We start from the raw sequence: 23,545 nt of genomic DNA on the forward strand, positions 1-23,545 counted from the left end.
AGAATTTTAGATTTAGTCACTGCATTTTAAAAGTTAAAAATTAAATTATCTTACTTTTTTAATTTAAAAATCACACTCCAGTCATTAATACAGTTAATATTTAGTCACTACATTTTAAAAGTTAAAAATTAAATCTTCTTACTTTTTCTACCCTGGTCTTGAACTTTTTTAGGTCCATATTGTCTCAAAATTTGACAAAATTTTCCAATTTGGTCCCAAATCTTGAATTTTGTCAAAGTATGATGATGTCGCATTCCAAGATTGTGCCAAATTATCACCAAATTGGAAAAAAATATTACATTCCAAAATTAATGTGCATGAAAAAATATTCAAGGACCAAGGTGAAAAGAATTACTAAATTCAAGGACTAAATATTGATTTATCCCTTAAAAAGTTAAAAAAAAAAGGCACATTGTACAATGAATGAAGAAAATGGTGATGTAAGCGTGGTCCTCCCGATGCTAGCATCCTTACATATGCAGAAACAGTCGGTAAAATTAGCCTTCCCTTTTCCAAGTTGCAAAGGCCCCTTAGCCGCTTAGCACCAATTTATAAAATCGGATAGATGGTTCAACCAGTTAAATCACCGGTTTTTAGTTTAATTAATTTGTTTATCAATTTAATATTAATTAATTAATTAAAAATTATAAAATCGATTCAATGGATTCAATTGCTGATTTTTTATCGATTCCAAATGATTTGCTCAAAGATCGGTTCGATCCCTTTATTCGAATCAATATACTTACCGGTTTTTGATTCAATTGATTCAATCCGATTGTGGCACTATTTAAGCAATATTTTATCAACACGTCTTCCTCTATCATATATCTCTTCAAATATTGAAACTTCAACCAACCGATATCTTGAAAGTTAGATCAAAAGTTAAATTGGTTAAACTACAAACTAATTATTCAAACATCACATTTTATCAGCACGCAAAGACAACCTTCCTCTTATCGCATATCTCTCTACAAAAATATAAGAACCTTAGCCACACAATAAATGTGAGATTCTAATTTCACCATAGCCTAACCCATCCCTTTTTCTCCACCACGTGTCATCACACAATTAACTACTTATCTTCTATCCTACTCATACACCCTCAAAGATTCATATCAAAAGCTTCTTCTCTTTCACAGCTCTAAGAAGAAAACCCACTTTGCCAAACATGGAGACTAGTGTCACGTGCTACGCTCGTGGGATTGTTCTTCCTGGTGTCTCTTCTAAGCACTCCTCGGCATTAGTCTCCCCTCCATCCATATCTCCTTCCTTCAGCTCTAAGGTAGGTACATACATACATACATACATACATGCATGCATGCATACATACATACATATACATGTATGGTCTGTTTTAGTTCACTATACTGGTATATAACATGTATTGCAGAGCCTTAAAACAAGTTCACTATTTGGAGAATCATTAAGGGTTGTTCCAAGGTCATCATTGAAGGTTTCAAAGGCAAAGAACACTACTTCACTAGTGACAAAATGTGAAATTGGAGAGTCTTTGGTAAGTTTAAACAAATATTAAAAATTCTTCGATCGGTCTGTATCGGTTTACAAGATTCGATTTTTGGGGGTTATTTTTGTAGGAAGAGTTTCTCACAAAGGCAACAACAGATAAGGCATTGATTAGATTAATGATGTGTATGGGTGAAGCATTAAGAACAATTGCTTTTAAAGTTAGAACAGCTTCATGTGGTGGTACTGCTTGTGTTAATTCCTTTGGTGATGAACAACTTGCTGTTGATCTACTTGCCAACAAGCTTCTTTTTGAGGTACCAAATATGATATATCTTCGGTAAAATGATTTATAGTACCTCTCAATTTCAAAATTGAGTAAATTTATCCCTCTCAAAAAACTCAATGTAATTTAATTTTTCGATTTTGAAAGCGAGCAACTATGAGGGCAATTAATCACAATGTTAATGTCTTCCATCAATTGTACATAATTTTAATTGGTATAATAACAAATTTAGTCTTCGATGTTTACTTATTTTGTCATTTTGGTCTTAGTTCTAAAAAAATTAAATAATTCAGCCTCGATATTTACACATTTATACAAATATTGTGGGATAAATTTGTTAAATTCAGCCCAAACTGATAGGATATGTAAACTTTGAGAGCTAAAATTGTTATTATATCAATCAAAACTATATGCAACTGATGGAAAATATTAACGTCATGATTAACTGTCATTAGTTGGTCACTTTCGAAATTGACAGGGATTAAATTGTTCTAATTTTTTTGAGAGGGCCCAATTTGCCCAATTTCAAAATTGAGAGGCATAGAGAGGTTTTTTTACCTATATCTTTATAGTTTATATATTATATTCCAAGTGTTTGATAAAATTACAGAGTGTAAGGGATGCCCTTTTCTAGAAATTAATGGTATTTTTGTTGTTATAATCCATGATGTTTTAGGCTTTGACATACTCGCACTTTTGCAAATACGCGTGCTCCGAAGAAATTCCCGAGCTTCAAGACATGGGAGGACCTGCTGAAGGTCTGCAAATTTTTTAGTCCCCAATGGTTTAACTGAAACTATATGTGTGGTCATAAATTTATCTCTATATGAAATAGGTGGATTCAGTGTTGCTTTCGATCCGCTCGATGGTTCCAGCATTGTCGATACAAATTTCACCGTAGGTACCATCTTTGGTGTTTGGCCTGGTGATAAGTTAACCGGTGTAACGGGGCGAGACCAAGTGGCTGCCGCGATGGGAATTTTCGGTCCTCGAACAACATATGTTCTCGCACTTAAGGACATCCCTGGCACCCATGAATTCCTCCTCCTTGATGAAGGTAACTTGCATTGCAAGAAACAGCATTTAGTATCAAAATTTGATCTCTAAAATGATGCATTATATATCAGGAAAATGGCAACATGTGAAGGACACTTATGAGATTGGTGAAGGAAAAATGTTCTCCCCTGGAAATTTGAGAGCTACATTTGATAACCCCGAATATGACAAGGTTCGATTATGTTGCTCTGACTTTTCATTTTTCTTATAGTACGTATATGACACATATTTGTATATGAACTAAAAGTTAATTGCACCAGACATCCTCAAACTATAATTTTTATTTTAAGTTGGCCCTTAAACTTTAAACATTTTAATTATATTCCCAATCTATTGATACTGTGTCAATCAGGTCTTTTTATTACTGAAATAGTTAATTTAAAACAGTTAAATGATACGTCAAATATTATGTGGCATGATCTAAATTAAAAATTTTAAAGAAAATAGATGCTGTAAAATTTTTGGTTTTGAGGTTTTCGAAGCTTTATCGTCCATTCTTTTTTTTACTTGTCTTTACTTTCAAAATTTTTGTTGCAATGTTCTATTATTCTTTAAAATTTTCATTTTAAATTATATCACATAAAATTTGATGTGTCATTTAATAGTTAAATTAACGATTTTAGTAATGGTAAAGTTGCACTTTGAACCCCCAAAAATGATAAGATTTTAATTTAGTCATTTAAAAAATTATAAAGATATTAGCTAATACAAGGATGAAATTGCATTTTAATTCTTATCAAAATAACTTAATTCCGACACCCCCCTCTCCCCAAAAAAAGTTTTTTTTTTTTGGCTTCATCATTGAGAAGGACCTAATTGATATAACTTTGATAGTTTGGGGATGTATTTAGAACATTTTGAAGTTTGAGGATCAATTTAGAATGATAATATTAGTTTAGAGATATATTTAAAACATTTTAAAGTTTGGAAATCAATTTAAACTGATTATATTAATTCAAGGATATCTAGTGTAATTAACTCTGAAACTAATTTATGCCCTTTATGAAACAGTTGATCAACTTTTATGTAAGAGAGAAATACACATTGAGGTACACTGGTGGAATGGTACCTGATGTCAACCAGGTATTAACATCCCATACTTCTAAAACACATTAATTTTCATCATAATTCATATTTTTTTCATCAAATTTAAATGATTTAATGCATATTTGTTTTGGGTTTTTTTACATTAAAGATCATTGTTAAAGAGAAAGGAATATTTACAAATGTGGCCTCACCATCTGCCAAGGCCAAGCTGAGATTGTTATTTGAGGTAGCACCATTGGGGTTCTTGATTGAGAAAGCGGGTGGTTATAGCAGCGATGGGCAAAAATCGGTGCTTGACAAAGTGATCGAGAACCTCGACGATAGGACTCAAGTCGCGTACGGTTCTAAGAACGAGATTATACGGTTTGAAGAAACGTTATACGGATCGTCGAGGCTTAATGCAGGGGTCCCTGTTGGAGCTACTGCTTAAGCAACAATGTTTTTACTTTTGTTTGCCTTTTCAAGACATTTTGTTTTCGTTGTACCTTAATGATTTCAAACAAAACTTTTAAGTATTTTCCATATAAATTTTGTGAAATAGTGTATTAAATGAAATGAAATGCTTTGAATTAGGCTTATTAATACAATAAGCCCTTGAAATTTACAAAGAAAAAGTTAAGTCCCGGCCTCCGAACCTTTTGTATTCAATTTAGTCTATGAAATGACAATATTTACTCACGGGACCCTTTGACCAATGTTAATTGTTAATAGACACCACGTAGTTAACAAATGTTAATGTGACGATCCATGTCAACATTGATTACTGATGTTACGCCAATTAAGAAATGAAATGCAGGGGTTCCTTGATATTTTTCTGATATAAATTTTGTGAAATAGTGTATGAAATGAAATGAAATGCTTTGAATAAGACTTGTTGGTACAATAAGCCCTTGAACTTTTTAAAAAAAATTAACTAAGTCCCTCCAAATCTTTTGCTCCTAATTGAGTCTTGAACTGACAATTTTGACCAATAATGACGGTTAAAAACTAACTACAACGCTAACATGGCCGTTAATAGATATCATCTCAACCAGCACATACTGATGTGATAACTCATATCAACATCGATTGCTGATGTGGTAGTGACACATCAACAAAAATAAAAAATTTTAAAAAATATTTTAATTTAAAAAAAAAAGTATACTACGAACTTAGACAAATTGTTGTCTAGGCTAATTTGAATTTGTATAGCTTGGTGTGTAGATTCATTCTAGAATGATTAACAACATAAAAAAAATTATAAAAAATAAAATTTGTCAAGATAAATGGCTTCTTTTAACGGTCATATTAGCGTTGCCGTTAGTTTCTAACGATCAGCATTGGTCAAAAGATCTCATAGGTCAAATTGTCAAGCAGAACCCAATCGGATGCAAAAAGTTTGGAGGGACTTAATTAAATTTTCTTTTATAAAGTTTGAGCACTTGTTGGACCAATGAGCCTTTGAATTATGATGCCATTGCAGTGCCAATGCATCTCTCGTTCTTCTACGAAACTTTCGAACTTCGGGGACAGGTCGAACATCGAAAAAGTACAAGAAATGAAAATTACTAAGAATTTAAGCATTGGACTTAACTCCCATATGCATAGCCTTATTGTTGATATAATCAAAGGAACATACCTGCCAAAGCTTGACACTATTATAAACATTAGAATTGCAGACTATTACATATACAACATTTTTGGGAATCATAAATCCGAACAACATCGATAACATGGTAAGCATCGTGTGTTTTTTTTTTTTTTGCCCTTCGATTCATATCATGACATGATCTCAAGTTTCAACTTCGTTGCAGGCCGTCGAAACCGAGGGAAAGAAGCGTAAATGGCACGGATCGGTGAGTGGGATAGTTGATTCACTCCTTGACAAGGTTTGGACAATTGTTTCTCAATCAAAAAGGTTATCACAATGGATGCCGATGGTCGAGCAGTGCATAGACTTAGTAGGGGACGAAGGTGTTCCTGGGTACGTTCGTCTAGTTTCTGGCTTCATGTTCCCTCAACAAGATGGAGAAAGGTCGTGGATAAAAGAGAGGTTGGTCACAATGGACTCGACATCACATAGTTATGTATACAAAATGGAAGCAAGCAATGTGGGATTAGATGGATCTATAAATTCCTTGAAACTTATAGATTATGGAGATGGGTCAACATTGGTCAATTGGTCATTTGAGATTGATCCTTTAGAAGGTACATTTGAGGATAACATCATTGATTATCTTGGATTTCTCTATAAATCTTGTATTAATAGAATCCAAGGTGCCATTGAAGATGCTAACAAGAAAGTGTATGAAACTTGTTGATTAAATAATACTCTAATCAAAATTCTCATAAAATAAAAATAATATTTAGTAAACAAAATTACATTAGTAAATTTTATTAAAGATACACTATAAATCTTATTGATTAATATGTTATAGTTTTAATTTAAAAATTTAAATATAATTTAAATCTCGAATGTTATTATAGGTGTCTCGAATATGGTTATAAATGTATAATAACCACTTTTCTATAACATAAATAAGATTATTATAGAGAAGGTTAACTATGTTCTTGTATGCATTAACACTACGTGCTATTGAAGTTGTTAATAACAAGAAATCTATTAAACTTGTTCATCAATTAATGCCCTATCAATTTCTCATAAAATTGCATGTTTTGGTATAATGTCAAATTTAGCTTTTAACGTTTATATTTTAGTCAATTTGACCATTATTCATTTTCTTATTAAATTTTTCTCTCAACTTTTTAAATAGAGTGAAATCGCTTTTTTTCTTTTTAATAAAAATGTTGATTAAAACATTAATTTTTTAATGAAATTGGTGTGGCAAGCCGCGTGACAATCCATGTATAGTTTATGCTGACATGAGACTATTTGTCTTACATGTCACGTCAAAAAATAATTTAAAATTTATAAAATATTCAAAAAATAAAAATACAAAAAGTTCATAAAATTTTTTAAAAATTTTTAAAAAAATAGCATAAAGTAGATGTGAATTCCCATGCAGACTACCATGCTTATAAATTTAACATTTCAGTCACTATTTTCATTAAAAAATAGCAATTCAACTCGTCTTGAAAGGTTTGTGGTCAAGTTCATTTTTTTTAAAGATTGAAGTGAAATTTAGCTTAAAAAAAAAAAAACTAAATTGATAAAAAATATAAACATTGGGGACTAAATTTGATATTATACCCATGTTTTTCTAGGAAAACAAAACATGCTTTTCATTAATTTTATGGGTTTTTCTTTTTGGGGTCTGAAATTGTCGGTAAATTCAGTTTTAAGACAAAGCCAAACCCACATGGAATCTTGGGACTCTTACAGGTTTGGGGAATTGATCTATTTAGGTCAAACAAAATGCTCAAAAAACATGAAAAGTACCAAAACATTCAACCTAAAAATAAATTCATAAATTAATCTATCGAAAGTTATGCACCAGCTTATCTAATTCAGTTTCCTCAATAATTCTTTCCATTTTCAACCATGTAAACTTAGTTACTTGTACTCGGGTGTGAATCTTATACAAGGATTAGATCTATCAATTCTATCCTAAATCCGATCCATTCTAATTTAACTATAAAAGGTCAAAACCCCGAATCGCAAATTAGAATGATCTAAACTAAAAAAAGTTAAAACATTAAATGAACTCTAAACCCAAAATGATCTAAAACTTAATTTTCGAATTAACATGATCTAACTTGACCAATTAACAAGTTTAATATGAGTATATCTTTTAAAGGATTTTTTCAATAGATTCAAATACTCGTACCCTAAAATAAATATGTATTAAACATAAATATAGAAAATATAATCAAATTTCTGGGTTGTTCATAGAATTTTGTTAGGATGTCAAATGCAAAACATTCTTTCAAAAGAATTAAAAAACTGGAAAGACAATGCATATCCATCTTCATGGAAATGGAAATAACTCATTCTTTAAACTTTTTTTTTTAATATTTCTTTTGGTTTTTAGAGTATTTAAATTAACCCTTCATTATCTGCTTACCAAAATTATTAATTTAATCAACTATCAATTCTAGTTGTCTTTAAGGGCAAGGATCCCCAACCAAAGAATGCATTCACCACCTTTAAAACAAGCTTTAATGTTTAATTTGATATATGAATTTTTTATTATTATCATAAGTTAGTGTTTTAGTTTAGTTTTAATGTTCATTTTAGTATCTGAAGTTTTCAATTTGATACATGAGTTTTTTTTAGTCCTAATTAAATATCTGGGTTTAGTTTTAATGTTCAAGTTGGTATCTAAGTTTTTTTGTCTTAAATTGGTACTTGATTTTGGCTTCAATATTCACTTTGGTACCTGAGTTTTTCAATTTGATATTTGAGATTTTTTCAATGTTCAATTTGGTACATGATCTTTGTGTATCCCAATTAAGTACCTATAATTTTTTACTAGAGTACACGCGTCAAACATTCATCAGCCATAAGATGTTGTTTGGTCTAGGTACCAAATTAAAAATTGAAGCCAGACTTAAGTATCAGATGATATATTAATCCAAAATTTTATTAGTGAGAAAAATGTGGGGTTTACCAAAAAAAAAAAGTAAAAAAACCAATCAAGTTGAAAAAGAGATGAGATTTGAAATCAAAATCCAGGCAAGTTGAGCTGTTACGACAAAGTGTGAAAAAAATAAAAATAAAAATTATTATTTAAAAAAACCCATTTTATTAAAATTCTCAAAGTTTCTAGACAGCTGACCAGGCCATTGATTCATCATTTTTGAAAGCCATTTCTCAACTATAAAGATTATCTTTAAACTCTCAACATCAGTAACATTTATACACATATATATGTTTATATAGAGACCATTACCCACCACCATAGTTGGCTATTTCATGCATATTTGCTTGTATTTTGTACTCTTCTGGAAGGTCTGCTGATGTATACATATGGGGCCATTGCCAATTATAAGACTTAAAAGAAGCATTCATGGCGAGGCTATCGATATTCAATGATATTTGTATGTCTTGATATCGATGTATTTTGATAAATAATTTAGAGTCAATTTCTAAATAATTTTTATATGTATAGTCTAACTTTAAATGTAATTATAAAAAAATAGTTAAGATAAATAAAAAATTAAAAGTGGATTTAAAATATCAAAACCTCGTATTAACCACTTATACAAGCTGGTGTTGATTGGAACGGGCCGTAATACATCAAAATTCTAACCAAAATGACACTTAAACTTTTTGGTATTGGTTTAAAAGTAGAACAAGATGTACCGATGTTGTATTGACTACTATGATTTATTGTGCATACAATAACTTTTATTGATAGATAATTTTAAAATACAAACATATTCAACCTATCAAAATAGAGCACGTTGTTATTTTATGTCAAAAAAAGTCATTTATAAGTAAATTGACGAGGACTTGAGAGGTATTTTAACCAAAAAATTAGGAAATAGGGCTAAACTTTTTTAGTTTTGATATTGGTAGGGACCTAAAAAGCATTTAGGCCAAAAGAAATTGAGGTTGCAGGGGTCAATTTGTCCAATTTCAAAATTGAAACGGATATAAAATGTGTTTAACCCCTAAAATTTTGGGGCGGAGGATGGGGCGGGGCTCAATTTGCCGAATTTTAAAATTGAGAGGGACCTAAAAGGTCTTTAACCCTAAGAAACTGGGGGGCTCCCATTTGTCCACGTAGTTCCGTGTCTGTCCGTACGTACACAATTGATTGAACTTCAAAATATCTCCAAATTATGGTTTATATTTTAAATTGGCCCCTAAATTTTAAAATGTTCTAACTAGATCCTTAAAGTATGAGTATCGTCTCAATCAAGTCCTTCAATTAGCCTTACATTAGTTTAGTCATTATATGCCCATTCAAATATGACACATTTATACTACTATATAGCTTTGATTTAACGTATTAAAAAAAATAGTGCCATTAAAGTTTAAGAACGTCATTGGTTTTTAATAAGCTAGATTTAAGTTATCCATGTAATAGATACAAACATATTTAAAACTTAATCCATTTACTTTAAATATGTTCCGCGTTAAATCTAAACTAACATTTAAATCCCAAACTGACGGAAGGACCTAAATGACATAGAATGATGGACTTTTGGTGCAATTAACTCGAAAACTTACATATATAATAATCCTTAGGATAAAATATGCCATAAGTCCTGTACTTTTCGTAAATTTAAAATTTAGTCTTGTACTTTTATTTCTAAGAATTTAGTCTCACTACTTTTTAGATTTCAAAATTAAAGTCCAACAGTTAACATTGTTAAGATTATTTTGTTAAATTTAAATTCATTACGTCATTTTTTTAGTTATATTATTACCAAGTGAGTTTTTTTTTTAATCTCAAAATGTCACAACAACGAATTTAATCAAAAAAAAAAAACAAACAGTGCTATCAATTGGACTTGAATTTTGAAATCTAAAAAGTAGAAGAACTAAATTTCAAATTTATGAAGAGTATAGGGACTTATGTCATATTTTAACCTAATAAGTAAATTTACGCAGTTACATGGGGCCATTGCCATTAAAAAAAACAACTGAAATAATAAACTATATATACATTTGTTATAACTAAAACAGAATTGTATTTTTATCAACAACTTTTGAACTTTAAATGTTGTAAGAAAACTACATGAAACTAGAACACCATTTGTAATGAACAAGGAAGAATTTTAAGGATACACACATTGCAGAGATTTTAAGTTGTGCAGATGGGAAGTAAGTTTCAGACATAATCCAAGTATCAATCACTTGAAAATGGCGACAACCTTTGAAAGAACATACGATGACTTTGAGCTACTACTTTGTGTAACATCCAAGTAAACTTTGTGTAACCTGTCATGGCATCTTCTTCATTCACCTAACCAGCTAAAACGACATTGCATCATTGGTGATTTTGCTATAAAAAACCCGGTTTGCAGCCATGGTTTCTTCTAAATTTAAACAAGACAAGAGGTTAGAGACGAAAGCAGCTGTTTTAAGTATGGTTTGTTGGGTTCGGACATTGTTGTTTATTTCTGTTTTGGTTCCTGCATTTGTGGAGTGCCGGATTCGGCATTACCATTTCAATGTAAGTAAATTTAGGTGCCGTGTTGAGTTTACTAAACGTGTTATATCCGTGTCATGTTTACGAGTTATGTTCGATTCAGGTGGTTGTAAAAAATGAAACGAAGCTTTGTTCGACCAAGCCGATTGTGACCGTGAATGGGAAGTTTCCGGGACAGACACTTTATGCTCGAGAAGGCGACAACGTGCTCGTAAGGCTAACTAATCATGTTCAATACAACGTTACAATCCATTGGTAAGCAAGTTTTATAACAAAAGTTTTATGGAACTTTAGTGAGTCTACAAATTGTGGAACGTTATTCGTCTTGATATTGTAGGCATGGGGTACGGCAACTTCGAACCGGTTGGTCCGATGGACCAGCATATATCACTCAGTGTCCAATTCAACCAGGCCAAAACTTTCTTTATAACTTCACATTAACAGGTCAAAGAGGGACACTCCTTTGGCATGCACATATTTCGTGGTTGAGATCGACTGTGCATGGTGCTATTGTTATCTTGCCCAAAAAAGGTGTACCTTATCCGTTCCCGAAACCGTATAAGGAAAAAGTCATCGTATTAGGTGAGTTTCAGTCATTCGGGTCACGTTGAAGCTCGTTTTGCATGCATAGAATGTGTTAATAAGATTAATTGCTGATATTGCAGGGGAATGGTGGAAAGCGGATACTGAAGCCGTGGTGAACCAAGCAATGCAAACTGGTTTGCCTCCGAATATATCAGATGCACACACGATTAATGGCCATCCGGGGCCAGTTCCTAACTGTTCTTCCGATGGTATTAGCATTAGACCATATACAATCCGTGTTCCATTTGATCATAATTGTAAAAATCGTAATTTCCTTCGATTTGTGAATGCAGATGCATATACTTTACATGTCGAAACTGGGAAAACCTATCTACTTCGGGTCATCAATGCCGCGCTGAACGATGAACTCTTTTTCAAAATTGCAAACCACAATCTAACCGTTGTGGAAGTCGATGCGTGTTATACGAAACCCTTGGAAACCGATACATTATTTCTCGGTCCAGGACAAACCACAACTGCACTTCTTAAAGCAGATCAAGGCATTGGCAAGTACTTAATAGCTATATCTCCATTTATGGACACTGTCGTTGCGGTCGATAACTTGACCGGAATGGGATACTTACGATACAATCACACCCTTGCCTTTACACCAACTACCTTTGTTCCCATCCCTTCCGTAAATGCAACACCCCTGACATCGGTTTTTTCTGATTCTCTTCGAAGCCTTAATTCGAAACAATACCTTGCCAACGTCCCTTTAACCATCGATCATTCACTATTTTTCACCATCGGGGTCGGGATTAACCCTTGCGCCACATGTTTTAATGGTTCACGAGCCGTAGCAGCTATTAACAATGTATCCTTTGTCATGCCAACTACAGCAATCCTTCAAGCACATTACTACGGAATAAATGGCGTTTTCACCGATGATTTCCCAGCAAAGCCGGCAATACCGTTCAATTATACCGGCACTCCACCGTCTGGTATACAAACGATGAATGGTACCAAGGTATACAGATTGGCCTATAATTCAACAGTTCAACTTGTGATCCAAGGGAACACTATAGTAGCACCCGAGAGCCATCCAACCCATCTTCACGGATCCAACTTCTTCGTAGTCGGTAGAGGGGTTGGAAACTTCGATCCGGATAAGGATCCATTGAAATTCAATCTTGTCGATCCGGTTGAACGGAACACAGTAAGCGTACCAACTGCAGGGTGGACTGCAATAAGATTCAGAGCAGATAACCCAGGTAACATTAAAAAATTTACAAAATGCTTTATTTTTTTGTTGCTATCAAATCTTAAGTAATAGTACCATCCCCTATATGTTAAATCAAAGAGCAAACTAGCCATTTCTACTGTTAAATACTGTCCTGATTGACGAAATAATCAGATGGTTATATATGACATGTCACATGTACTTTAGACTCACGTACATGATCCAGTTTGTAATAGTAAAAATAGATAAAATTTTTAACAAAAACACTAATTTACTCTTTAATCGTCCAAAGACCTCCATAATAATTTTATCTAAATCTTATTGATGATAAAGAAATTGCATCTTATTTTTTGTCATTTTTGACATTACTTGCATAGCAAGCAAGGTCTTCATAAACTGTCAATTCAGCTAGCTCTAACAACAAGCAACCAAATTTTCTTTAAACAAAAAAACATGTTCCATGTTCCAACATTATGCAATTGGGTTTTTTTTAGGGATCTGGTTTTTTCATTGCCATTTGGAAGTTCATACAACATGGGGACTTAAGATGGCATTCTTGGTGGAAAACGGAAAAGGCCCGAACGAGTCGATCGAGCCGCCTCCGAGCGATCTTCCGAAGTGTTGAACTGGGTTTTAAGACAACTTTGAGAATCAAAGTTTGAGGGTAGAGAGGAGAATCAGATGCTGAGTTAGAAATGTTGAAAAAAGATAAGGTAAAGATAATAAACAGCAGATGATGAAAGGGTGGTTGTTGTTTTCTTTTTTGTTCATTTTAAAGATTAATTTTAAGTTGTATAATTTGAAATCCTTGTAATAAGCTTTCATTTTCAGTCATTTTGAGTTTTTGGTGGGGTGGATATATATATTTTATATATATATATATATATATATATATAGTTTGAGTGTATGTAATGCATGTATATATCTATAAGAGGTTCCAATTAAAATTTATGATGAAATTGGAAGTTTGGGAAATTTGGAAAGATAGTATTATTTTAACTATTTTTCAAGTATGTTTAATAGTTTAGTTTTTTTTCTTTTTACCAAAAGAAAAAGAAAAGTAAAGAAAATCAATCCGAATTTTATATTTTATTTAATTCATAATTTTTAAAAATTTGTATGATGTAAAATCAATTATTTTATTTTTAAGTAATGAAAATAACTTAAAATAATGTATGAAAGTTATTTTTAAGAATATATATGAGTTATTGATTATTTTATTTACTTAAAGATAATTTTTTAAAATATATTGAGATTTTACCCAAAATGTCAAAAAATCATTAAAATGCTGCTAAAATAAAGTAAAAGAATTTTTAAAAATATATTGAGATTTTACCCAAAATGTCCAAAAATCATTAAAATGCTGTTAAAATAAAGTAAAAAGAACTCAAAATTAATATGAAAACTGAAAATTAAATTGAACCAAACGAAATTATTATAGATGGTTGAAATCTGTCTAATTTGTACCAATAAGGAAAAACATGAAACATCAAATGATAATTCTTAAAATTATTTTTATTTAAAAGATAAATTTTAAAAAGTATTTATAAAAGATATTCAAACTTTACTTAAAAAATAAAAAAGTCATAAAACGAAACCTATTTTATTAAACTAAAATAAAAAAACTTGAAAATAATTTGAAAACTGAAAATTAAATTAAATCGAAATGGACAATTAAAATCTAAGCGAACCGGACCTCAAAAAAAAAAAAACCCAAAAGGATTTATGATAGAGCGCGCCAGATAGGGGTCGAACCTATGACCTTCTGCTTAGGAAACAGACGCCCTATCCACTGAGCTACAGGCGCTTTGATGAGGTATGTTCATAAAATCATTAAAAAACAAAAAAGAAAAACACCAAATAAAAATCCCAAAAAGAAGCAATACTAAAACGCGCCAGATAGGGGTCGAACCTATGACCTTCTGCTTAGGAAACAGACGCTCTATCCACTGAGCTACAGGCGCTCTGACGACCAGGGTTCGTAAAACATATAAATAATTAATAGCTAGACAGGCTTTTTTTTCCCATGAGTTTTATGAAAAATTAGTAAAATTGTTTATTTCCTCATTTATTTAGCAAATTAGTAGAGTTTGCAGAGGCTGAGAGGTGAAGTCGATACCTTAGGGGACCGACTTCAGTATATCAAACCAAAAACCCTACATTGTGCATGCATGCACACTAAAGGAGTACATGAAGGTTGGGAGATACAATTTTCTTGTGCATGCATTTTGAGAGGCTAAAAAAGGTAGATGTTAGGTCAGAAGAAAGCTGTTAGGAGATGATGGAATAAGGCAGAACGTTATCACATGTCATTATGTTATTGGTTGTTAGTGCCACATTAGTATATTTCAACACAGTTAATTAGGTACATACAAAAATATTAAAATTGACTTACAGTGTACAAGTTTAGGTACTAGTTAGATTAAAAAAAAAAGTTTAGGTAGCAAGTAGATATAAATTGTCAAATTCAAGTACATTCGTATATGTAAACCCATAAAAAATATTTAATAAATGATCCCTAAATTTTAAAATGTTCTAATTAAGTTTTTAAAGTATCAAATTTATATTGATTAGGTCCTTATGTCAATTTAGCTATTAGGTTTTTAATGCTAGCACAAATTTGAGTTGGAATATATTTAAAATGAATGGATCAAATTGCAAGTACGTGTGTACCTACCACATCAACTTAGATCTATATTGTAGGTACACATATGCTTAAAATTTGTTCCACGTATTTTGAATATATTTCATGTCAAATTTAAACTAGTACTTAACAACTAAGTTGGTCGGTAGACTAACAAAAAAATCTGTTTAATAAAATATGATACTTTAAATATTAAATTAAAATGTTTTGCAAGAATATTTTAATAATTTAGTCAATTTTTTATTAAAAATTGAAAAACAATTCAATTGGTGGTATTTGGATGGTTTTGTTCATAGTTTTAAAATTTTAGTTATTTGAATTGAACTGAAATTTATTTTTATTTAATTGATAATTAATTTTAATTTTATGATGTAAAATTAAATATTTTATATTTAAAATAAATTAAAATAACTTAAAAATAAAATATAAAAATATATTTTTTCCAAATATTTACTTAAAAATTAAAAAGTATTATCTACCAAAAAATTTAAAATTATTTACATATTGAAACTTTATAAAATAATTTAAGTAATCATAAAAACCTATTTTATTAAAATAAAATAAATCAAAACCAAAAATTAAAATGAAAAGTCAAAAATCAAATTTAAGGACGATTCAAAAAATCATGTCTAATACCAATAGGGCAAAAACAAAAAAAAAATCGTAATTTGTTAAAATAGGACGCGCCAGATAGGGGTCGAACCTATGACTTTCTGCTTAGGAAACAGACGCTCTATCCACTGAGCTACAGGCGCCTTGATGCCTTATTTATAACAAAAGTGTTCTAAAAAAGTGGTTTTAAAAATTTGATGGTATTTTCTATTGTTGTTTATAAGTATTTTAAGAAGATAAAATGTCTATTTTAGACAGATGTTGTAAAGTATAAGATTTAATGACGGGATAAAAAGTAATTTCATTTGAAAACACTTAAAATCCCATTTTAAAATCAATGTTTGGTTTGAAAAGTTACTTGTTTACAAATTTTTTTGGATTGAAATTATGGTTTGAATTGAAAAATGCTTTTTCAACTTCAATGATAAACATATCATTAATGTTTTTAAAACAGATGATATCAATAAAATTTATGAGATAACGAATACTTGCAGTTTAATAGACATATTTTAAATAAATTTCATATCTAAATTGATGGGTTAATATCACATGATACTTTAAGGATTAAATTAAAATAAATTAAATTTAGATATCAACTTAAAATATATATTCACAATAGCATGAGAGCGTTTGGCACAATTAATCTTTAATAAGTATGCACATATAATTAATATAAAAATCATAAAATATAAAATCTATACACAAATTATCATAATAATTGAATGGTGCAAAGCTCTATACTTTTTATAATGCTTTTTTTTTTTTTGGTCTTTTAAGATTACCATTACAACTTTATACATATATTTAGGATTTGAAGATAATATGTTATTGAGCTTAGTATGTTAGGGTTTAATTTTATTAGTTCAATTTAATTTTGGATAATATGTATAAATTATTAATTGGGTTTAATTTTTGGGTATTAAATATAAATTATAATTGAATTTGGATATAATGGATAATATGTTCGATCTAATTTAATTGTTTCACCACACTTTTCAAGCCAAATTACAATCAGCCCGACAATATCGAATTAACTAGTATTGGTTTAATCTGTTTATTCAACTTTGCACACTCTTATATATCCGATACTAGAGGGTCAATAAATCGGATGGTAAATCTTGCAAACGATGAAAACCGAGCTTTTAACCCAATTTAGAGGCCACTTTAAAACTCCCATCCAATCCTAGCAAGCCACCTTTCCATAGTTCTCTTTCCTCTCTTTGAACTCATCCACTTTCCAGCAATGAAACCCAATAAATTTTCGAACTTTCTTTATTTATTTTCATTAATTCCAAACATTTTCCCTTCTGATCAAATTATGTTTCTTCTCTTCAAAGAAAACTGTTTTCCATCAGTTTTTAACCGTCCCAAAGAATCCACTTTTTTTCATTTCTTTTACTCAACCTAGTGTTTAACTTTGCCCACCACCTTCCATATCTTGCTCTTTATTTAGCTTGTTCTCATCTTTTTCTTCTTCTTCTTCACTTTATTGTCTTGCTTTTAGTACAAGTTCTAAAGTTGCAGAGATGATATCTGGAAAAACTGTCTCAGACTCATCTTTTACATTAGAATTGGTTGGTAACAATGATTTTGATGCTTACAGGAGGAGCTCTAGTGGTGCTAAAGGCCCTAATCATGAAAGGAAGAAAGGGATCCCATGGACTATTGAAGAACACAGGTGATTATTTTCCTTCATAAACCAGTTCAAAAATAACTTTAAAATTCTGGGGTTTTCTTATGTTTTATGTTGGCGATTAATTATAGTGTTGAAAAGTTTGATGAACATTTTAGCTTAGGGTGACTTTAATCAGGTTTCTTGGTTTGCAAGTAAATTTTACCAGTTTCACAGTTCATTTAACCTAGAGGTTAATTTTTTTTTGTTAACATATGCTATTAGTCCTATACTTGTATAGAATTCGAGATTTATTTTCTGTCAATCATATACCATGTAATATGATGACAATCAGGGAAAAATATAAAGGGGGAGGCAAGGTCCTAACCCCTCGAAATTGAAAAATTACAATTCTAACACTATAAATGATCAAATTCTAAATTAATGTAAGGAAAATTATGCTTTACCTCTCTCAAATGAAAAAAATTCTATTTAGTCTCTTCAAAATTATAAATTAATAAATTAATACATAATAAAATATATATTTGACATCTTGAAAATTTATAATTCAAATTTGGCTTCTCTAAAATAAATTGACAAAATTTATTGATAGCTTAATCAAAATTTTAAGTTGATAAATTTTGACAAAAAATAGTTATGATTTTAATTATTGAACTAAGATTTTTAAATTAAAAAAAAAGTAAGAGGATTTAAATTTTCAACCTTTTAAGTATATGGAGTAAATCTCAAAATTTTTCAAAGTATAAGGACTAACAACATATTTTAACCTAAAATTTTCTTTTAATGTCTAACAATGAGGTTGCTTTGATTTAAAGGATGTTTCTAATGGGGCTTAAAAAGTATGGTAAAGGGGATTGGAGAAACATCTCAAGGAACTTTGTGGGTTCCAAGACACCAACACAAGTTGCAAGCCATGCTCAAAAATACCAGAAGTGGAAGCTTCCAAGGGGAAAAGATGAGAAGAAACCAAGCATCCATGACGTTACAGTTCTCGATCTCACCGGCACAACGGTGTTTTCGGATGATCGTAAACCGCCTTCGGCAAACCATTCTAATGTAGCATCGCAGCAAAAGCCGGCTAGTATGTCAAAAACAAGCCCTAATGATGGATCAGCTACGGTTTTCGATTTGGTGAATGACCAGTATGTCAAAAGCAGGCTGTAATATTGTATCCATGTAATAATCTTTTTCATTTTCAATCGTTTGATATATATACACTTTGAGTGTATGTAATGTAAAATATAAGTAGCTGAATCCCAATGTTTAGCCTACTGTTGATTGGTGCTATCCTCGTAATTCACGTCGTAAATATGAGTTATGATATGAGTGTGATAGTGATTTATTTCTATTAAGGGTATGTGAATTGTACCATATATACCCAAAGTTTAGCTTACTGGTCATAGGTGCTATCCTCATAATCCATGTTGTAGATTCGAGCCATGATGTGTGTGTGACAGTGATTTGTTTCTATCAAGAGTACGTACATATATATATATATATCCAACATTTAGCCTATTGATCATAGGTGCTACCCTCATAATTCACGCCGTAAATTTAAGTTCTGATGTGTGTGTGACAGTGATTTGTTTCTATCAAAGATTTGTGAATTGTACCATATATATATATATATGACTATTAGGTTCCGACCAAATATTCTTTGAATATATATGTTCTTCATTTCATTCGAGACACAAAACTCCAAAAAAAAAAGAATATGGTCTATGGTTCCCTTTATTGGAAAATCATACAATTACGTCGATTTCATTCTAGACTAAAATTACCTATAATTCCTATTCGACCTTTAAATAGGAGGATAAATACACTTTAGCGCACTCAAATTCACATTCCCTTGCATTGAGCACAATGCTGACTCCAAAGCTCAGTCAACAAAAAAAAAATGTACAGGACATTAAAAAAAATAAATGTTTAATTGTGTTAAATTTTAACTTTATTTGATTTTTTTAATACTACAAAAATTAAATTGATCCATCCAATAGTATAGGGACTAATTTGATAAATTATTTATTTACTTTGAGAAACACATAAGTAAAAAAGATTTTATTACAAATCTATTGATTGTAAATCTTGAATTTTTACAACAAAATGTATCGTATTAAAATTATTTTAATATGATAAAATCTAAACAAATTTTAAATTTTACATAAAAATTTACATTTTCAACTTATATGTTTATCCAAATAAACAAATAATTTACATATAATTTTTCATTAAATTCCATGTTATAAAAATTATTCATAAATTAAAATTAAAGATTTTATGTGCATTTATTAAAGAATAAGTTGTTATATACTATTTATTTTTACATTAATCACATTATAGGTTCTTAATTTATCATATTAGCTCTTCTTGATATAATGTCTAGAACTACCCATAACCCCTTCTCAATCCTTAAATAGGAGGATGATACGCTTCACCGCAATCGAACTCACATCCTCCTACACTAACAATAATACTAATACTAATTAAACTAAAACTTAATCAGTGTAAAACAAATTATTTAGACTTATTTTAATAAGCTACTATAGTTTATAGACATTTTTAATACATAAACCATATTAGATAACTTTAATGGTATGGTATAGACTTGCATGATTTTAAAAGTAAGATAATTTTGAACTTTAAGCAGGGAATTATGACATTTTATGTTGATGATGTGATGGGCTTATTAATTATTTTCTTTTAAAACCTCATAAAATGACAAAATTGCTATGGTTAAAGTTTGACAATAAAAATTGTTTAATAATTTTATTTTATTGTTAATTTAATTATTTTAATTAAAATAATTCTTTGATTTAATCATTACCATTAAAAATTTTGTTAATCTTAAATTAGGGACCACTCTATAACTAATCTAAAATGTTTTTATTTATTTATACATAGGTACATATGTGTTTACAATTTGCTACACGTGTTTTAAAATAACTTCCACATCAAATTCAAATTGATATTTAACGCCTAAATTGATGTATAAACTAATGAAAGAACTGATTAATATGATATTGATGCTTTTAGAAATTAAATTAGAATGTTTTGAAATTTAAATATTAAAATTTAAAAATATTTGATAGAAATTTTTGTATAATTAATATAAAAATCATAAAATATAAACACAAATCATCATATCTAATTGAATGGTGCATAGCTCTATACTTTTCGTAATGGTGTTTTTCTTTTCTTTTTTTTCTTTTAAGATTATCATTACAACTTTATGAAAATGTGATAAAAAAAACATAAAACACATAACACATACAAATAACCAAATATAATTAAATGGTGGTGGATAAATGTACAATTTTTTTCTTTTCCCTTTACAAGATAATCATCATATTTATGAAAAAATTTAATGTAAAACAATATGTTTATATATAAAATAAAAATTTCATCATTTTAGATTTTTATTATAATATAATTTATTTTATAAAGTAATTAATTAAGGTTTAATTTTTACTTCCGCTAATAGGGATGAATATTAAATTTATTGTAGCGAGTCAATATTAAATTATAATTTTTAAAGGAGGTTAAAGTATGATTTTTTTTTATTGTATTGACATATTATTTCATAGTTTTTAAAAGAGTTATAAACAAATTTTACCATCATTTGCGAGGGGTCAAAGCTTCCGCTTACCGCTTACCGCCTTAATGTCGTTTTTGTCAATTAATGAATATTGGGTGGAATATTAAAAACTCAATAATTTTTAAAATCTAAAGTATAATGCTCGTTTAGATATCTAACCCGATTCAACTCCAGATTTAATTGCTAAAAAATCTAAAGTATAAGACAAAAAATATATATATACCACTTTAAAAACTTCAATCCAATCCTAGGATGCCACCTTTCATAGCTTCCTTTTTCTCTTTCTTTCCCTTGAACTCATCCACTTGAAAACTTTTTTTTTTTTTGTCAAATCTTCTTCTCATTATTTTCCTTAATTCTCTTCGACATTTCCCTTTTGATCCAAATTCCATTTCTTCTCTTCAAAGAAAACCCAATTTTCTCACTATTTCCATCAAATTTTAACCATTCCAAAGAATCATCTTTTTTTTTTTCATTTATTTTGCTCAACTTGTTCTTTCTTTAGCTTGTTTTTTCATCTTTTTCTTCTTCACTTTATTGCCATGTTTTTAGTATATATATAAGTTCTAAAGTTCCAAGCTTTGCTTGTTATAACCTTCTTCAAACAATTTCAGCTTTGTTTTTATTATTGTTATATAAATAAATCAAAAAAGAAAAAAAAAAACCCAGATTTTCTTGCCTTGGTTCTTTTTCAAAATTCACTTGATTCTTTAAAAGATTAGTCTTTTTAGATTCTTTAGCAAAAAAGAAGAAAAAAAAAAGTTTGATTCTTGATTCCCAAGTAAAATAATTCTGATTTTTAATGCTCTTTTTAAGCATCTAAATATTACTTCTTTCATCTCCAACATGATCACTGTTTTCCCAACTTAAAATTTTCTTCTTTCTTTTCTTTTTGGTATGAATTTTTCAAGTATGGAAGCTTTATTTTCAACATCTTTTATGTCAAATATGGATTGGTTTCATCAAGAGAACCAAAATACATATTGGACTAAAGAAGAAAACAAAAGGTTTGAACATGCTTTAGCTATATATGGTGACGATGTACCTGATAGATGGATAAAAGTTGCAGAGATGATACCTGGTAAAACTGTTTTAGATGTTATTAAACAATACAGGGAATTAGAAGAAGATGTTTCCGATATCGAAGCCGGTCGAATTCCGATCCCCGGTTATCCCACCTCATCTTTTACATTAGAATTGGTCGATAACCATGATTTTGATGGTTATAGGAAAAGACCTAATGGTGCTAAGGGCCATGATCATGAAAGGAAAAAAGGTGTCCCATGGACTGAAGATGAACACAGGTGATTATTTTTGGTTCGAAATTCAGTTTAAAATGCTGGGGTTTTCTTATTTTTCATGTTGGTGATTGTTTGATCGATGAAATTTTAGCTTAGAATTACTTTAATCAGGTTTATTGTGTTGCTAGTAAACTTTAGGTAAAAAAATTTCTTTAATGTTTAACATGGTTGCTTTGATGAATTTTGTTTAAAATTCTGGGATTTTCTTATTTTTCATGTTGGTGATTGTCTGATTGATGAACTTTTAACTTAAGAGTTACTTTAATCAGATTTCTTGTGTTGCAAGTAAACTTGTAGGTAATTTTTTTTTCTTTAATATCAAACTTGTCTTGCAAGTAAACTTGTACTAACAATGGTTGCTTTGATTATGGCATTAAAGGAGGTTTCTAATGGGACTTGTAAAGTATGGTAAAGGGGATTGGAGAAATATTTCAAGGAACTTTGTGGTTTCAAAGACACCTACACAAGTTGCTAGCCATGCCCAAAAATATTACCAAAGGCAACTTTCAGGGGGAAAAGATAAGAGGAGACCGAGCATCCACGATATTACAGTTCTCAATCTCACTAGCACCACTACGTTTTCGGACCATCGTAAGGCTCTGTCTGTAAACCAGTCTAATGTCCTTGCATTGCAGCATAAGATAGCCAGTATGTCAAAAGCTGTAAGCCTTAATGGGTCAGTTACTGTTTTCGATTCGGGGAATGGAAACAGGTTTACATCGTCGCAGTACCAGGCTGCTCAAAATCTGTATGGTAATGCTTATCATGGAGCTCATATCAAACACCAAAGTTCAGTATTCTAAAACCCTTCACAACAGGATATGTAAGGCTGTTGTTGTTCTCTGTTGTACTCGAAAGTCGTCTCGGTTTTTCGAATCTAATAATGTTTGGGGTTCTTTCATGATGTTAAAAAATGGTCTTATTGTTATACAAGGATGAAAACAAATCATGTACTGTAAATTCGAAAATAAATACGCTATTCCGGTTCGCCAAAAAACCAGCCATCCGGAGTACGATAATAACATGTTAAACACTTAAAATCTTTCATTTGTTCATAATTTTCATGCAGGGTACTAAAAAGCCTTGTTGGGATGAT

The 23,545-nt window shown here is 30.2% G+C and overlaps 5 protein-coding genes and 3 non-coding genes across 8 annotated transcripts; 5 read left to right on the forward strand and 3 right to left on the reverse strand.

The window, feature by feature from the left end:
• The first annotated feature begins 1,074 nt into the window (after positions 1–1,074).
• On the forward strand, positions 1,075–4,467 carry LOC108452894 (sedoheptulose-1,7-bisphosphatase, chloroplastic). The gene is made up of 8 exons (XM_017750680.2): positions 1,075–1,282; positions 1,391–1,513; positions 1,596–1,781; positions 2,427–2,508; positions 2,586–2,807; positions 2,878–2,978; positions 3,818–3,889; positions 4,002–4,467. Exons 1-8 carry the CDS (start codon positions 1,169–1,171, stop codon positions 4,281–4,283), a joined length of 1,182 nt encoding a protein of 393 aa, XP_017606169.1. The 5' UTR covers positions 1,075–1,168; the 3' UTR covers positions 4,284–4,467.
• Positions 4,468–5,118: 651 nt separating this feature from the next.
• On the forward strand, positions 5,119–6,153 carry LOC108451588 (uncharacterized). The gene is made up of 2 exons (XM_017749263.1): positions 5,119–5,151; positions 5,647–6,153. Exons 1-2 carry the CDS (start codon positions 5,119–5,121, stop codon positions 6,151–6,153), a joined length of 540 nt encoding a protein of 179 aa, XP_017604752.1.
• Positions 6,154–10,757: 4,604 nt separating this feature from the next.
• On the forward strand, positions 10,758–13,639 carry LOC108450819 (laccase-22-like). Its single transcript, XM_017748593.2, has 6 exons — positions 10,758–10,920; positions 11,000–11,151; positions 11,234–11,478; positions 11,562–11,690; positions 11,775–12,695; positions 13,159–13,639. The coding sequence occupies exons 1-6, from the start codon at positions 10,774–10,776 to the stop codon at positions 13,287–13,289; spliced, it is 1,725 nt and encodes a 574-aa protein (XP_017604082.2). The 5' UTR covers positions 10,758–10,773; the 3' UTR covers positions 13,290–13,639.
• A 759-nt stretch (positions 13,640–14,398) lies between these two features.
• Positions 14,399–14,471, reverse strand: TRNAR-CCU (transfer RNA arginine (anticodon CCU)). Its single transcript has one exon. It is a non-coding gene; the product is annotated as a tRNA-Arg (tRNA).
• An 84-nt stretch (positions 14,472–14,555) lies between these two features.
• Positions 14,556–14,628, reverse strand: TRNAR-CCU (transfer RNA arginine (anticodon CCU)). Its single transcript has one exon. It is a non-coding gene; the product is annotated as a tRNA-Arg (tRNA).
• A 1,362-nt stretch (positions 14,629–15,990) lies between these two features.
• TRNAR-CCU (transfer RNA arginine (anticodon CCU)) lies at positions 15,991–16,063 on the reverse strand. The gene has a single exon. It is a non-coding gene; the product is annotated as a tRNA-Arg (tRNA).
• A 1,141-nt stretch (positions 16,064–17,204) lies between these two features.
• Positions 17,205–18,862, forward strand: LOC108450805 (transcription factor DIVARICATA-like). Its single transcript, XM_017748579.2, has 2 exons — positions 17,205–17,598; positions 18,369–18,862. Exons 1-2 carry the CDS (start codon positions 17,447–17,449, stop codon positions 18,715–18,717), a joined length of 501 nt encoding a protein of 166 aa, XP_017604068.1. The 5' UTR covers positions 17,205–17,446; the 3' UTR covers positions 18,718–18,862.
• A 2,547-nt stretch (positions 18,863–21,409) lies between these two features.
• LOC108450804 (transcription factor DIVARICATA-like) lies at positions 21,410–23,446 on the forward strand. Its single transcript, XM_017748578.2, has 2 exons — positions 21,410–22,452; positions 22,829–23,446. The coding sequence occupies exons 1-2, from the start codon at positions 22,046–22,048 to the stop codon at positions 23,250–23,252; spliced, it is 831 nt and encodes a 276-aa protein (XP_017604067.1). The 5' UTR covers positions 21,410–22,045; the 3' UTR covers positions 23,253–23,446.
• The last annotated feature ends 99 nt before the right edge of the window (positions 23,447–23,545 follow it).

The sequence above is a fragment of the Gossypium arboreum genome, chromosome 10 (assembly GCF_025698485.1).
Source record: "Gossypium arboreum isolate Shixiya-1 chromosome 10, ASM2569848v2, whole genome shotgun sequence".
Lineage (NCBI taxonomy): Eukaryota > Viridiplantae > Streptophyta > Magnoliopsida > Malvales > Malvaceae > Gossypium > Gossypium arboreum.

Coding starts and splice junctions, on each gene's coding strand:
- LOC108450804 (XM_017748578.2), top strand. CDS start 22,046: ATGAATTTTTCAAGTATGGAAGCTTTATTTTCAACATCTTTTATGTCA. Junction 22,453..22,828: donor TGGACTGAAGATGAACACAG/GTGATTATTTTT, acceptor ATGGCATTAAAG/GAGGTTTCTAATGGGACTTG.
- LOC108450805 (XM_017748579.2), top strand. CDS start 17,447: ATGATATCTGGAAAAACTGTCTCAGACTCATCTTTTACATTAGAATTG. Junction 17,599..18,368: donor TGGACTATTGAAGAACACAG/GTGATTATTTTC, acceptor TTTGATTTAAAG/GATGTTTCTAATGGGGCTTA.
- LOC108451588 (XM_017749263.1), top strand. CDS start 5,119: ATGGCTTCTTTTAACGGTCATATTAGCGTTGCC. Junction 5,152..5,646: donor ACGGTCATATTAGCGTTGCC/GTTAGTTTCTAA, acceptor ACTTCGTTGCAG/GCCGTCGAAACCGAGGGAAA.
- LOC108450819 (XM_017748593.2), top strand. CDS start 10,774: ATGGTTTCTTCTAAATTTAAACAAGACAAGAGGTTAGAGACGAAAGCA. Junction 11,152..11,233: donor TACAACGTTACAATCCATTG/GTAAGCAAGTTT, acceptor TTGATATTGTAG/GCATGGGGTACGGCAACTTC. Junction 11,691..11,774: donor TCCTAACTGTTCTTCCGATG/GTATTAGCATTA, acceptor TTGTGAATGCAG/ATGCATATACTTTACATGTC.
- LOC108452894 (XM_017750680.2), top strand. CDS start 1,169: ATGGAGACTAGTGTCACGTGCTACGCTCGTGGGATTGTTCTTCCTGGT. Junction 1,782..2,426: donor CCAACAAGCTTCTTTTTGAG/GTACCAAATATG, acceptor ATGATGTTTTAG/GCTTTGACATACTCGCACTT. Junction 3,890..4,001: donor TGGTACCTGATGTCAACCAG/GTATTAACATCC, acceptor TTTACATTAAAG/ATCATTGTTAAAGAGAAAGG.